We start from the raw sequence: 14,271 nt of genomic DNA, 5'->3' as shown, positions 1-14,271 counted from the left end.
TCTAATCAATTTGGGCCTGGCCCAATTTTAAAACATTTGATAAACCCAACCCTAAAGACTGGTTCATCGCCATTTGTTGTTGTTCTTCGTCATCGATCTACGCTGCGATTCTCTCTCTCTCTCGAAATTCCTCATCTCCTCCGATTAATTTCTCTGAGGTAAGCTTCTGAGATTTTCCTCTTAAATCGATTTTGATTTCGCAATCAATCGGGTTGTTTCGTTTGTAATCGTTGATTTTCTCCATTTTCTAAGGTTTGTGTCGATCTCAAATTTCAGAAAATGATAAACCTAATTTTGGTCCCGTTAGATTGTTGAAATTTGACCTAATTTAATCGGGTTTTCACCGTAAATTTGTTTAATTGCGTTGATTTGCTCTCTGCGATGTAGAAATTGTAGTTTCACAAGTTTGCATACACTCAGATCCAGCCCTGATTTTGAGGCTTTATCATTGCAACATTTTTGATCAAAATGATGTCACAAGAACAATTTGAATGTATACTCGTTATCAATTTAGTGTCTTGATTTGAATACTCACAAGAACAATTTGAATGTATACTCGTTATCAATTTAGTGTCTTGATTTGAATACTACTTTATACTTTATCAAATTGTTTGTTTTATCAGTATGTTATTGTTTATAAATGACTTGAACGATAATGGTTTTTGCGTGGCTATGGAATTGCAGATCATGGTGACTGAAACTCCATTTAGGCCACGAGAGAAGCTTCTGGAGAAGCAGAGATTGTTCCAGAGCATCCAGAGGCACACTTACTTGAAAGGACCAATGGACAAGATCACTTCCGTTGCTATTCCGATTGCCTTGGCTGCAAGTTCTCTCTACATGATTGTAAGTTCATTTCTTTGCTGGTTTTCAAAACTACGTATGCATTCATTCTCGCCATCTGATTTGTCTTTGTATGTGTTCTTCCTTATTTGACTAATTTGTTGAAAGTGTTCACAATGGCGCTTTGGAACTTGTTACTTACGATCGATTGTTTTTCGCTAAAACCTGAATGAATGCTCTTGTAATGTTTTAAAAAAATAGATGTTGTCGATATTGCTTCAGCTTTCTTTAACCTTGTTCATCATCTAACTATGGAAGAATCGTTTTGGTTGAATACAGGGAACAGGAATCTACAACATGTCTAATGGAATCGGCAAAAAGGAATAAGCAGCTTCTTTGTTTTCCTTTTTTACTATATGCTTTTGGTTTCTCAACGTATCAGTGACTGCCATATGCAGTAGCAGACTAAGGTTGCACTGGTCTTTTTCTTGAAGCTGTTTATTGCGTTTTGCCAAATAATTTGCTTAGTTGCAGGCAATGTCAAAAGCTGAAAATGTTTGATGTTATAAAAGTTCCAATATTTTGGGGATTTTCATTTAAGTTGAATCCTATGGGTTTTGTTTCTTCCTCATTCTACTAAACTTTGTAAGCATCTGTCTTCTTCTATTCAATCGCAGTGTATGTGGCGTGTTGTTGTTCTTACTTCTTACCATAATAAACAAAGTAAGAAGTCAAATGGAAATACAAATAACACTGCCGGATTCATAAAAATTGAACACTAAAAAGAGGAAAAGCTTTGTCATTTGAATAAAGTTTTCCTAAATTTTTGATTTGCAGAAATCTTTGTATAACCTTTTTGAAATGTCTTATATCCAAATAAGAGATAAACAGTAAAAATAGTGTATTTGATTCCAAAGACCGGCCCAAGATAAACCACTCGTTAATACCGATTTCCGAACACAACCCTAAAGAGAGGCTTCTACGACGTTGGTTCTTCTTCCTTGTCCTGCGCCGCGATCTCTCCTTGTCCAACTTCCCTCGTCCTGTCCAAAGGTAAGCTTTCTTCGATTTCTCTCGTATACAAATCTTGCTAAACTCTCTGCAGTCGTTTCGTTTCTAAACCCTAAATTTTCTTCCTTTTTTCTGAGGTTTGTATCGATCCCAAATCACAGAGATCGATAAACCCTAATTGTTCCCCTTCTATTTCTGAAACTTCACCTAGAGTATTCTGGATTTAAATCGGGATCGACCCACTGCGTTGTGTTGAATATAGCCTTGACGCAGAAACCCTAATTTCGCCCTTGCTTGTAGTTTCAATTGCTTAATTGAGAATTTCTTTGGAAACTAGAAAGTCTTAGATTCAAAGATGTTTTCTTTTTGTTTGAATACCTACTTAGCTTAATTTATTCCTTTGTTTAACGTTGTGAATTTGTGTTATGTAGAAAATGCCAAAGGTTAAAACTAACCGAGTCAAGTACCCAGAAGGATGGGAGTTGATTGAGCCTACTCTTCGAGAGCTGGACGCCAAGATGAGAGAAGGTTAAGTTTTGATATATCTCAATCTCAGTTGCTATTTGTTTTTTTTTTTTTTCTTTTTTCCTTTGCTTGTGATCTTAACTATTTTGTTCATTGTGCAGCTGAGACAGATTCACATGATGGCAAGAGAAAGTGTGAAACTTTATGGCCAATCTTCAAAGTTTCTCATCAGAGGAGTCGTTATGTATATGATCTTTATTACCGACGGGAAGAAATATCTAAAGAGCTCTATGAGTTCTGCTTGGACCAGGGCTATGCAGATCGCAGTCTGATTGCCAAATGGAAAAAGGTGCGTTTTGATTGAATAAACTTTTGTTTGTGCACCACTTTTAGACTTTTAGTTTGCTTGCTGCGTAAGGCCAAATTGATGCGATTTAGAGTTTCTATAGTTGCTTTGCATAGGACATTGAATTGAGGGTATGTAAAGTATTGTTGAATTAGTTTATAGGGACTAGTACTGCACAATGAGCCTTGTAGCTGTTTCTCTGAAATCTATGTCCTTAGTATATATGCACTTGCTTGGAATGATCTCACTAACAAATATGTTGTAGAATCTGTATTGTTGTTTTGTTTGGCGAAGAAACAAAATTTCTGGTAATTATACTTTGGACAAAGAGCTTAAGATATGTCCCTATATTTGTTTGGATTAGTAAGAGTGATTGCCTCTACGATTCACCAAATTTTGGATAGTTCTAACAATACCCTGACATCTCAATGATTGTCTCTCATGAACCGTTTATTAATAAACTCTTCCCTGTCAGTTCAGTTGTATCATCTCATTCTAGGTTCTACTATTCAGACATTTATCTAGATTTCACTTTTGTTTTCTTTCATAATAACAAAGATTTTTGTCATTTATACATGTCTCATTACTTTGATACTAACTCTATGCAAACTCTCTGGTTTGTGATTTGCAGTCGGGATATGAACGTTTATGCTGCTTGCGCTGCATACAGCCTAGAGACCACAACTATGGAACAACATGTGTATGTCGTGTTCCCAAACACTTGCGTGAAGAGAAAGTGGTCGAATGCGTTCACTGCGGGTGTCAAGGATGCGCTAGTGGCGATTAAATTCCACACAGCTTTATTCGCAATGCCTGACTGTTTGTTACAATCTTGTCACTTGTTAAATCTGGATTATGTATTCTAAAAGGCTAAAACCCTAACTAAAAAAAAAAACCTTGCAAAACCTCTCTACTTATCAAATAGTAGGACGTTCGCTGTTTGGTATTTAGCTGAATGAAAAGAATGTTTTACCACTCGAGTTGGGTTTAGAATTTGTAATCAGTCCAAAGTGTCAGTTTCTCTAAATTTGTGAGATTTGTCAACCGGTGAGTGATACTTTGTATGAAACAAGGTATGGCACTACTATGGCTGAATGAATGATGATAATTTGGCACTCCACAAATAATTATTAATTCTTGTATGTATCTAGACGAATCTTGATTGCTTTGATCCAAGTAAACTGGTTTGATTTCAATATTCTACTGGTTCACTACTGACTGCAGTTGACCTGAGATAATATTTCCATGTGGATCAAGATTCGTCGTGGTCATAAGGATTAGTATTTTTTTTTTTTTTTTATCTTATCTTTACGTGGTATGACGTATGTTTTTAAACAAGAAGTCCAACAAGGTCCAAAAAATAAGAAATGCCCATTAAACTTTTTTATGGAGATGAATGGTATACCAATTGTGATTCTGCTATCTTTTATCATTTCAAGTATTTATTTTGTTTTTATGTTTTTAAAATATACGTACAAAAAAGAAGCAAAACATGATTAATCTATTAAAACTAGTTTTTCAGCGTTTTACAGTTGTTTTATGAAAGTTTTATCTAGTTCAATATTTTTTTTTGCTAACAATTATTCAGTTAAGCTATCTATTTGACATACTATTTAGACTGTGTATATATTTCAAAAAAAAATAAATTATTGATTCATTGTATAAAATTTTGTATACGACCTAAACAAACTCAAAATTCGATGGACTTTCTTCTCTTTTCTCTATCTTTCAGTATCTAGTTTTTTTTTTTTTGCATTATTTGTCGTTTTGTATAATACGGAGATTTTCTTGATGTTTTTAACCCACCAACAAAAAATTACTTCATATTTCAAACTTGTTCTTCGTTTTTGCTATTAGGAAAACTAAGATTGAATTTCTTTATTACTTAAAAGTTATGCTCAAATATAATATCTTGATTTAATGCTAGGATTCTCACATTAATTTATGGGTTGCTTATGTAAATTTTGGCAATTACAAGTTACACATTCATCTTTGATTCCAGCTCCCAAATCTAGTTTCCGTTATAATAACGCTCTTTAAATTCACATAACAGACATGATGCATGATCTTTTTTTTTTTGTTTTGGTTTATTGGAGGCACAAAAGAAATTTTAAAAAAAAAGTATGAAGTTCTTGGACATGTTTAATACAAAAATGGAGGAAGTAACATTTAAAAAAAAAAAAACTTAAAAAGTAGGGGGGGCTAAATCATTCTTTTGACGCGCTTGTGAAATTAGGAGGAGCAATTGCGGTAAATGGTTGGTATGAATTATGAACCTAATTATCAACTAAGTCGAGATTAAATTAAAACCAATCAATTTCATATATCTTGAACTAAACATATAGATCGTAATTTTGTGAAACAAGATTGAACATTTTACTAAAATCGGAAATAATTTTAATTGATCCACATAAAGTATGTTGTGATCCGAAGGAAAATTTCGAATCACACATGATCTGTTAGTCTTAGTCTTAGCAAAAAAAAAAACGATCTCTTAGCAACTTTTTTTCTTTTCTTTTTTTTTTTGGCACACCAGATTTTATTCACATTCACTTTATAATTCGATTTTCCCTGTTTTTCTTAGGAAAAAAATGGTCAAAGAATGCAGCTACCAACTAGTGACCATACAACAAAAGCTCATGGATTTGGATTCTATTTAAGGTTTCCATAATTAATTAACCGTATCACATTTCCAGCTAATTACACAAAACTGTTAATAATAAATAATTTACAGTAATAAATAAATAAAAAAACATGTCAAAGGATAGCTACTATAAGTAAGGCAGACTTTAGGAATTAGGAACCCAAAATTTCTGTTATTTATTTACAAAAATTAAAGAGTTTTTCCTTTTCAGTTTCTTCTTACCATTCACTCTAGAGAATAAACGGATCTCAGATTCTGAATCTGAATCAGAATCTAGATCAAAAAATATGGCAGCGGAACACGGTGGTGGTGACGACGGGCTTCGTCGGCGAGGCTGTTCATGCACAAAAGACGATTTCTTACCGGAGGAATCGTTCCAAAGCATGGGAAATTACCTAAAAGCCCTTAAAGAAACGCCGAGTCGGTTCATGGATCGTATCATGACTCGGTCACTAGACTCCGACGAGATTAACGAGATGAAGGCTCGTAGTGGTCACGAGATGAAGAAAACGTTGACGTGGTGGGATCTGATGTGGTTTGGTATCGGTGCAGTCATCGGCTCCGGGATATTCGTTCTCACCGGACTCGAAGCACGTAATGCTTCCGGTCCCGCCGTTGTGTTGTCTTACGTCGTCTCTGGTGTCTCCGCCATGCTCTCCGTCTTTTGTTACACCGAGTTCGCCGTTGAGATCCCCGTCGCTGGTAATAAATCTTATTTTACTCTGTTTCTGATTTTATTTTTTTTGTTAAAGACTCTGTTTCTGATTTTTAATAATTTTAATATAGAAAGTTTCAAAAGTAATTACGATATAGAACATTAAAAAAAAAAAATCAGACGTTTCAAAAAAAAAATTGTTTTTGTAGCGTCGGTCATAAATTTGCGAATTTCTATAAAATTTTCAGACAACATGTTTTAAGATTATTTTCGTAAGTGGGAAGATAATAGGGAAAATACTTTTAAGCACTATCTTAGCTTGTTAATTTTTCTTTTAACTACGATTTATATATTTAACCGAAAACGCATATTTTAGGATATCTTTTCTAGCAATATTATTATACTTGGAGTGTCATAATTAGTAAATAGAAAAATGTGGCGTATAATTACGAAAGATCCTGCTAATAAATATTCAGACGTACCAATTCTGACAACTTCGTCGATAAAAAATTGCTAAATTCACTTGATTCTATCATTTATATTGGTTCATTTTTCCGGCAAGTTATGCTCGATGTGAATTAAGTTTTCCCCATGTTCTAGGATGTCCATAGTGGTTGTTATAAAGAAAGAGACGTTTTAACATGCTTTTTTTTTTGGAGTCAAAAATCAGTTGCTTAATCCACCTTATATAATGACCGATCAAATATACTGTTTATGTAGTCAACCATATAGTATGCCTTTTTACTACTTTTAAACGCATAATAATATAGTTATTTGTCTGTCTTGTAATTATTTAGGTTCAAACTTTACAATGATCCTAGTATTCTTACAAAATTAGTATAGAACAAAAACACTCTTGAATTTGTCTTACTTGAATTTTATATTGAATTTTGACCATAATATAATATATTGAATTTTCAACTCTCGTAGCGTGACGGAATCTCTTGGGTCAACTAGTTGACTTCTGAGGGTCGTTCACACTCGCACAGTATATCTTTTTTTTTTTAATTATATTAATTTGATAGAAGCTCCAACACTTTTATGTTCTTGTTGACTGACCAAGTGACCATCACATCACAAATTGCACAATCGAATGATTTGAATATTATATTAGAGTTGCAAAAGATTTCTTGCCATGTTTTTAGATTTATGGGGTTTACCTAGAAGACCTTTTCCAGCTTAACAAAGAAGTTAAGCTAAATAAATGTTTGCTGTACGTCCAATTGATAACATAAATTGTACAAATTTTTTAAATATAAGTTCTTGCAGTAAAGTTTTTAAAGAATAATGCGAAACTATATGAATGAGTTGTACAAAAAAAATTGAGAATAACGTTTTTAATAATGTTTTTAATATAATTTTGTGATCGATTGTCAAAACGGTACAAAGTGTACAACTTTAAAAATAAATTACCATTCAAACTTTATACAATAAGTCAAGCTTGTAAATTGCTTGACAGTTGAAAAGTATTTTTATTAAGGAGTACTTTTCAAAAAAAAATGTATCATATTCGAAACACTTGATAGAGAAATCCCACTAGAGATTATGGTTTGGTCCCAAGTAGAAAGTAGAGTCAACAGTTTATTTTTATTTTTTTAAGTTTTAATTACTCAAGTTTGTGAATTCAATTTTTTAGGGTTGTACACTAAACTTAAATATTAACGTAAATGGAAACTCAAACGCATACATTACTTCGCCCACATTTATTTTGTAATATTCTTATGTAATTTATTTCGTATTTACTATTTAATTTACCTCATGACCATTTACACCTCATGAATGTTTAGGTGGTTCTTTTGCCTATTTAAGAGTTGAGCTCGGCGACTTCATGGCCTTCATAGCCGCCGGAAACATAATCCTCGAATACGTTGTTGGCGGAGCTGCCGTGGCTCGATCATGGACCTCTTACTTCGCCACTCTCTTAAACCACAAACCTGAAGACTTCCGCATCATAGCTCACAGTCTCGGCGAAGACTATAGCCACTTAGATCCAATCGCCGTCGGTGTTTGCGCCATCATTTGTGTTTTAGCTGTCCTTGGCACGAAAGGCTCCTCAAGATTCAATTACATTGCTTCTATAATCCACATGGTCGTCATTCTCTTTGTCATCATCGCCGGATTTACTAAAGCCGATGTGAAAAACTACAGCGATTTCACTCCTTATGGCGTTAGAGGAGTGTTTAAATCCGCAGCTGTTCTTTTCTTTGCCTATATTGGATTTGATGCGGTTTCAACGATGGCTGAGGAGACAAAGAATCCAGGGAGAGATATTCCGATTGGTCTTGTTGGATCGATGGTGGTTACTACAGTTTGTTATTGTCTCATGGCGGTTGCGTTGTGTCTTATGCAACCGTATCAACAGATTGATCCGGACGCGCCATTCTCCGTTGCGTTTTCGGCGGTTGGATGGGATTGGGCTAAATACATTGTCGCGTTTGGTGCTCTTAAAGGTATGACAACAATTTTGGCCTTGATAATATCTGTCTCAAAAGTCAAAACACCTCTTATGCGAAGCCAAACTAATCTTTGAAAATGTTCAGGTATGACGACGGTTTTGTTAGTTGGAGCCATTGGTCAAGCTAGGTACATGACACACATAGCCAGGGCCCATATGATGCCTCCATGGCTAGCTCAAGTCAACGCAAAGACCGGAACACCAATTAACGCGACCGTGGTAATGCTTGCTGCAACAGCTCTCATAGCATTCTTCACAAAACTGAAAATTTTAGCCGATCTCTTGTCTGTTTCCACACTTTTCATCTTCATGTTCGTTGCTGTGGCTCTTCTCGTCAGAAGATATTACGTCACGGGAGAAACATCGTCCCGTGACCGTAACAAGTTTTTAGTGTTATTAGGTTTGATTCTTGCGTCCTCGACGGCCACTGGTGTTTATTGGGCTTTGGAAAAAGAGGGTTGGATTGGGTATTGCATTACGGTTCCTATATGGTTTCTGTCTACAGTTGGGATGAAGTTTCTTGTACCGCAAGCTAGGGCTCCCAAAATTTGGGGTGTTCCTTTGGTTCCGTGGTTGCCTTCTGCTTCGATTGCTATTAACATCTTTCTACTTGGTTCCATCGATAAAAAATCTTTTGTTAGGTTTGCAATCTGGACAGGTATTCTTCTCGTATATTACGTCTTGTTTGGATTGCACGCAACTTACGATACAGCTAAGGCGACGTTGAAGGAGAAGCTGACGTTGCAGAAAGCTGAGGAAGGTGGTGTTGTTGCTGACAATTCTGGTTCTGCAACTGTAGATCACTAGTTGGTTTTAATATATGTTAAAAGTGAATGTTATGCTTACAAAACAGAAAGTGTTTGGCTTTGGGATTGTTTGTTGTCAGATTGCTCGTTTGGTTAATCAGGGTTCTCTCAAGAATTGTAATGTCTTTGGTTTGTTTAGATTTTTAATATGTTAATAGATTTTCTTCACGTTTACTTGATAACTAAAGGTCTGGTTTAAACATTCGTCCTATTCGTATTAACTCGTGCTTAATAGCTTAAACCTTCTTAAGCTGTACTTTGTGAAAAAGTAAAATAAATGTGAAAAAGTAAGTACTTGAATCCAAAAATCAACTTTTTTTTTCAAACAATACATCTTTTCTTTTTTGGCTGCAACCAATATGAACAATTTATTTCATTTCTTCAAAAAGTAAAATTGTCCAAATTGGATTCTACCGAAACCTGCTAAGAGCATCTTCAACAGTAGTGTTTTAAAGAATGTTTCAAGATTAAAAAAATAAAAAATAAGAAAAAAGTAGGAGAGAGGGTAGACACAGTTTCTGGTTTGAGAAATTTTGAGAAACTGTGTCTCCACTTGTCCTTATATTATTGGCCAAATTCTCTTTTTATAATTTATAATTTAAATAAATAATTTATTTCTTATAAAATAATATTTTTGAGACACCCATATAGCATTGATGATGGATGAAGATGCTCTAATTTGTGTAGAGTCAGGGCCGTCAGGCCCATCACGAAGTAAACTTAGTACAGTATTGTTTGAAACTTGAGGGGAAAGTTAGGTTAATTTGTGGGTCTCGTTTCAGACAGAACAAAGAAAAATCGAAACTACTTTCTGGTTCTTTTTCTCCATCGACACTAAACACCGAGGTTAAACCCTGCGTTGTTTCTTGCTCGCTTGTGTGAGATAGATAGGGAGAGAAGAATGAAATTCAAGAACGAGAAGAAGAAAGGCTTCGGGGCGAAGAGAATCGGGAAAAAGAGTTCCATCGATCGTGATCCTTTCTTCGAGGAAGAGACGAAGAAGCGGGGAAAATTCAATTACAATGATGATGATATCGAGTCTGTCGAATCTGAAGAGGAAGGAAAGGTTGGTGAGGAGATAGAGGATAAGTTTGCCTATGAGACGGTAGGTGAGAAACGAAAGAGATTTTTGGAAGAGACTTCGGATAGAATCGAAGAGGCGAAGCGGAAAGAGCGTGAAGAAGATGACGAGGAAGATGATGGTGTTAGAGATTCGCTTGTGGTGAAGACTCTAATGCAGGAGCAGCTCGAGAAGAGTGGTCGTGTTCGGAGAGCCATTGCATCGAGGTAATGAAGAAGAATGTATTTATTTTCATATTTGAGTCCATGAGGTTTTCATATTTGAGTCCAGAAGGTTTTCATATTTGAATCCACTCCTCAAGATTGGTTTAGCTACGAATTCATAGACTTCACATATGTTTGTGATTTAGGTTTTATGGAATTTTAGGAATTAGGATACATTGGGAAGAAATTTCTTGATTTTACATCCTTAAAACACATTGAGGTTTAGTTTTAATTTTTAATGAAGGAAATTGGGAAGATAAACTGTTGAGTTTTACTTCTTTACATCGATTTCGGCTTGGAGATTGTTTGTACTGATACTCTGATTAAAATTTACCGTGTCAGGGTTCAAGAACCACGGAGTAGCGATGAGTTTCGTATTATAGTCAAACACCAACAATCTGTTACAGCAGTAGCTCTATCAGATGATGATTCAAGAGGGTTCTCAGTTTCGAAGGACGGTACTATTCTGCATTGGGATGTATCGTCTGGTAAAAGCGATGAGTACAAATGGCCAAGCGATGAAGTTTTGAAGTCTCACGGATTAATCTTCCAGGAATCTTGGAATACAAGACATAACAAACAATCTCTAGCGCTAGCAGTTAGCTCTGATGGCCGTTATTTAGCGACTGGAGGAGTTGATTGCCATGTTCATTTGTGGGATATTCGTACACGAGAGCATGTCCAGGTAATTAACATACTTAAAATCAAGTTAATGCATGATTCTGTTCATTGTGTCTTGCTCTTAGCCTCTTTAGATATGTATCTAGTGCAGGCCTTTACAGGTCACCGTGGCATTGTTTCTAGTCTATGCTTTAGAGAAGGAACTGCAGAACTCTTTTCTGGTTCATATGATCGAACATTAAGGATATGAAATGCAGAAGATAGAATATATATAGACTCAAGTTTTGGACACCAGTCTGAAATTCTAAGCATTGATGCTCTAAGAAGGGAGCGCGTTCTCAGTGTTGGACGCGATAGAACATTGCAGTTATACAAGGTATATATGCATTGTGGAAGCCTTCATATTGATCTATTTATCTGTATCTAAGTCATGTTTTTTTGTTTCTTAACAGGTTCCCGAGTCTACTCATTTGATCTTTCGAGCTTCTGAATCAAATCTTGAGTGCTGCTGTTTTGTTAGTAGTGATGAGTTTTTGGCCGGATCAGATAATGGAAGCATTTCACTTTGGTCCATTTTGAATAAGAAACCAGTGTTTATCGTTAAGAATGCTCACCACGTGATAGCTGATCATGATTCTGTTAACCATAACTGTACATCAGCATGTTCTTGGGTCAGTTCAGTTGCTGTCTGTAGAGGTAGCGATCTCGCTGCATCGGGAGCTGGTGATGGTTGTGTGCGTTTATGGGGTGTTGAAAGTGGATCTAGAGCTATACAACCTTTATATGAGCTTCCACTTGTAAGTTTGTTTCCTAGTTCGGCTCTCACTGCTATTTGTTTAATGCATATGTTACTTACATCCAATGGTTATGATCCTTTTGCAGCCTGGGTTTGTGAACTCTTTAGCTTTTGCAAAATCTGGCCAGTTTCTGATAGCTGGTGTTGGACAGGTACACATTTTTTCTCTGACCAGACATATATGTATTCGTCCTGTGTGAATGCCAATCTTAACTGTTGTGTTTGGGAACTTTGTATATATGGCAGGAACCGCGACTCGGAAGATGGGGTTGCTTAAAATCTGCGCAGAACGGTGTTACAATACATCCCTTAAGGCTTTCATGAAGGGATCTCAATTTAGATTGATTCAAGTTTTTTTTTTAGAAGCTAAGCTTATATAGAAGTTGTACAACTATCACTTTTTTTTTTACAATGGAAGAGAAGAAAGAGAACATACATAGGCTCTGATTAAGATTGATTCTCCTGCTTTATGCTGTCTTGGTTTATTGATTAAACAACAAATACAATCTGACCTTTACGCATAGAGGAACTTTGTTTTAGTGGTATTCAAAAGATCCTATAGAATACTAGAATTTATAAAATTTGTGGTTTAAGAAGTCAAGAGGTACACAAACTTGATTATTTTACCAGAGATTCGGATTCAATATGTCTACAAAAATAGCTACTAGACTAAGGAAACATAGAAGCCAAGAGGTCATTAGATAAATTCTAACCACTAGCCAATTCTCTCTAGACTAGCTTCCTCAGCTTTCAAACTATGATGTTCCTTGGAGAATCGTGGTCTTTGTAGCTTTAGGACTCTTGCCATTGCACTCTACGAGGTAACAAGATGCAGAAAATGAATTTGGAGAGCTAGAAGAAAATACCCAGAATCTAGGCAATTGAATGAAGAAGCACAAGCAGATGCAGGACATCCTTTCCTACATAACATTCCGCTGAACTTCAGTTATATATTTCTCACAACACAAATAAAGAAATCTAACACGAAGCTCACAGAGCACAAACCCCAACGCCCATATTGATTAAACAATTGTTATCTTCGTGTAGATTACAAGTTATTGGTAATCACTATATAGGAATATGGTTTTGGTTACACCAAGTTTGAGCTGATCATGACCCACTGGCCTTACTAAAAAGGTCAGTAGATATGAAGAGATCAAGGTGTAGTGTTCATACACATAATACTGAACAATTGAGATTCGAAAGGAGTATGCAAACAGGCAAAGGAATCATGGAAAGAGATACAAAAGAGTTATCCAAAGAGGATTAACAAGATTCCAGTTACATCGTAGACAACTTCACCACTCAGAAGGCTGCTATGAAATAACTCAATCTCAAACAGAAGAATGTAGAAAAAGATTTAAACTTTCAAGCTTATCATATAGTGGTAACTGCCATATGGCCATTTATTTCAAGTAGAAATGTCTCAAAGTTATATCCTTTGATCGAAATCCAATCAACACCACTCCATCTCCAACACAAAACAAGAGAAAACTAAATGACGCAAAGACAAATTCCTCTAACCTTATCAAGATCATCTCAACTTCTCTTTACTTGAGCTCTTCTTAGCCGCTGCATTCATAATCTTCTCCAAATACCCTTCAATAGGCGGCGTTAGAGTAGCCAATCCTCGATTCACCGGAAACGGAGTCAAATCACGCTCCAACGCCCCCTTCTTCAAATTCTCCGGCAATGCCTCAATCGCAGCTTTCCTCAACTTCACCAAATTAATCTCCGCTACACGTCTCGCTCTATGCTCTCTCATAAGCACTCTACTATACTCTTTCGCAAGTCTAATCCCATCCTCCACCGTAACCTTATACTTCGGTAACTCATCTTCCGTAAAAATCCCTAAAGAAATGTAATCTAATCCTGGAGTCCCAATTCTCATCGGCTCAGTAGTAACTCCCATCGCAAAAGAGCCACCTTTCTTCTGAAAATCAATCTCTTTTTGCCTCGCTTTACTGATTAGCCCTAATTTCTCTCGTCTCGCTTCTCGCTCTCTCTCCTTAGGTCTCAGGTAACGAACAGGACAAGGAGCGTTTATGCATTGATCGTATAGCTTCTGTTGCTCATCTGTGATCATTCTTCCTTTACCCTTAACCGCCGCATCACCACCTCCGCCTTTCTTGATTGTGAGTTTGTTCCGTTTCAATGGTTGGCCTGTCTTCAGCTTCGATTTTCCTTTAGGGGTTCCACTAGCGTAACATTTCTGGAGAAGATTGTGACTCACTGAGTCAAATATAGGTTTTGGTCTCGCGAATCGGATCATTCTCAGATTCTGAGCCTTTCCTCAGAGCTCTCTGTTTGAAATAAAAATGGTGGTTGAAGTTGATCTTCAAGGTTTAGGGTTTCCAGATACGTCGTCGTTTCACGAAATGTAATTTAAGTTCAAAGCGAGGGTA

General features: G+C 36.1%; 5 protein-coding genes across 6 annotated transcripts; 4 read left to right on the top strand and 1 right to left on the bottom strand.

The window, feature by feature from the left end:
- The first annotated feature begins 51 nt into the window (after positions 1 to 51).
- Positions 52 to 1,435, top strand: LOC9305979. Its single transcript, XM_002869862.2, has 3 exons — positions 52 to 158; positions 685 to 846; positions 1,123 to 1,435. The coding sequence occupies exons 2-3, from the start codon at positions 688 to 690 to the stop codon at positions 1,168 to 1,170; spliced, it is 207 nt and encodes a 68-aa protein (XP_002869908.1). The 5' UTR covers positions 52 to 158; positions 685 to 687; the 3' UTR covers positions 1,171 to 1,435.
- A 190-nt stretch (positions 1,436 to 1,625) lies between these two features.
- LOC9305978 (protein BUD31 homolog 1) lies at positions 1,626 to 3,580 on the top strand. Its single transcript, XM_002869861.2, has 4 exons — positions 1,626 to 1,836; positions 2,226 to 2,322; positions 2,421 to 2,608; positions 3,237 to 3,580. The coding sequence occupies exons 2-4, from the start codon at positions 2,229 to 2,231 to the stop codon at positions 3,390 to 3,392; spliced, it is 438 nt and encodes a 145-aa protein (XP_002869907.1). The 5' UTR covers positions 1,626 to 1,836; positions 2,226 to 2,228; the 3' UTR covers positions 3,393 to 3,580.
- Positions 3,581 to 5,293: 1,713 nt separating this feature from the next.
- Positions 5,294 to 9,339, top strand: LOC9305977 (cationic amino acid transporter 1). The gene is made up of 3 exons (XM_002869860.2): positions 5,294 to 5,951; positions 7,692 to 8,354; positions 8,445 to 9,339. The coding sequence occupies exons 1-3, from the start codon at positions 5,537 to 5,539 to the stop codon at positions 9,164 to 9,166; spliced, it is 1,800 nt and encodes a 599-aa protein (XP_002869906.1). The 5' UTR covers positions 5,294 to 5,536; the 3' UTR covers positions 9,167 to 9,339.
- A 578-nt stretch (positions 9,340 to 9,917) lies between these two features.
- On the top strand, positions 9,918 to 12,398 carry LOC9303935 (U3 snoRNP-associated protein-like EMB2271). Its single transcript, XM_021018279.1, is given in 6 exon segments — positions 9,918 to 10,452; positions 10,792 to 11,134; positions 11,222 to 11,446; positions 11,523 to 11,867; positions 11,953 to 12,018; positions 12,113 to 12,398. Coding segments are annotated over 6 exon segments (1,443 nt in total). The 5' UTR covers positions 9,918 to 10,066; the 3' UTR covers positions 12,191 to 12,398.
- A 73-nt stretch (positions 12,399 to 12,471) lies between these two features.
- On the bottom strand, positions 12,472 to 14,256 carry LOC9305976. 2 transcript variants are annotated; one of them, XM_021018281.1, is made up of 2 exons: positions 13,390 to 14,256; positions 12,472 to 12,783 (listed from the first exon to the last, which is right to left on the bottom strand). In XM_021018281.1, the coding sequence occupies exon 1, from the start codon at positions 14,136 to 14,138 to the stop codon at positions 13,401 to 13,403; it is 738 nt and encodes a 245-aa protein (XP_020873940.1). In that variant the 5' UTR covers positions 14,139 to 14,256; the 3' UTR covers positions 12,472 to 12,783; positions 13,390 to 13,400. The 2 variants fall into 2 exon arrangements, with proteins under 2 accessions (XP_020873940.1, XP_020873939.1); XM_021018280.1 differs by having other exon boundaries at positions 12,472 to 12,786; positions 13,391 to 14,256.
- Positions 14,257 to 14,271: the final 15 nt, after the last annotated feature.

Source organism: Arabidopsis lyrata, assembly GCF_000004255.2.
Source record: "Arabidopsis lyrata subsp. lyrata unplaced genomic scaffold ARALYscaffold_7, whole genome shotgun sequence".
Classification (NCBI taxonomy): domain Eukaryota; kingdom Viridiplantae; phylum Streptophyta; class Magnoliopsida; order Brassicales; family Brassicaceae; genus Arabidopsis; species Arabidopsis lyrata.
Note: the sequence above shows the minus strand (reverse complement) of the source record. Positions and strands in the feature narration are given on the sequence as shown.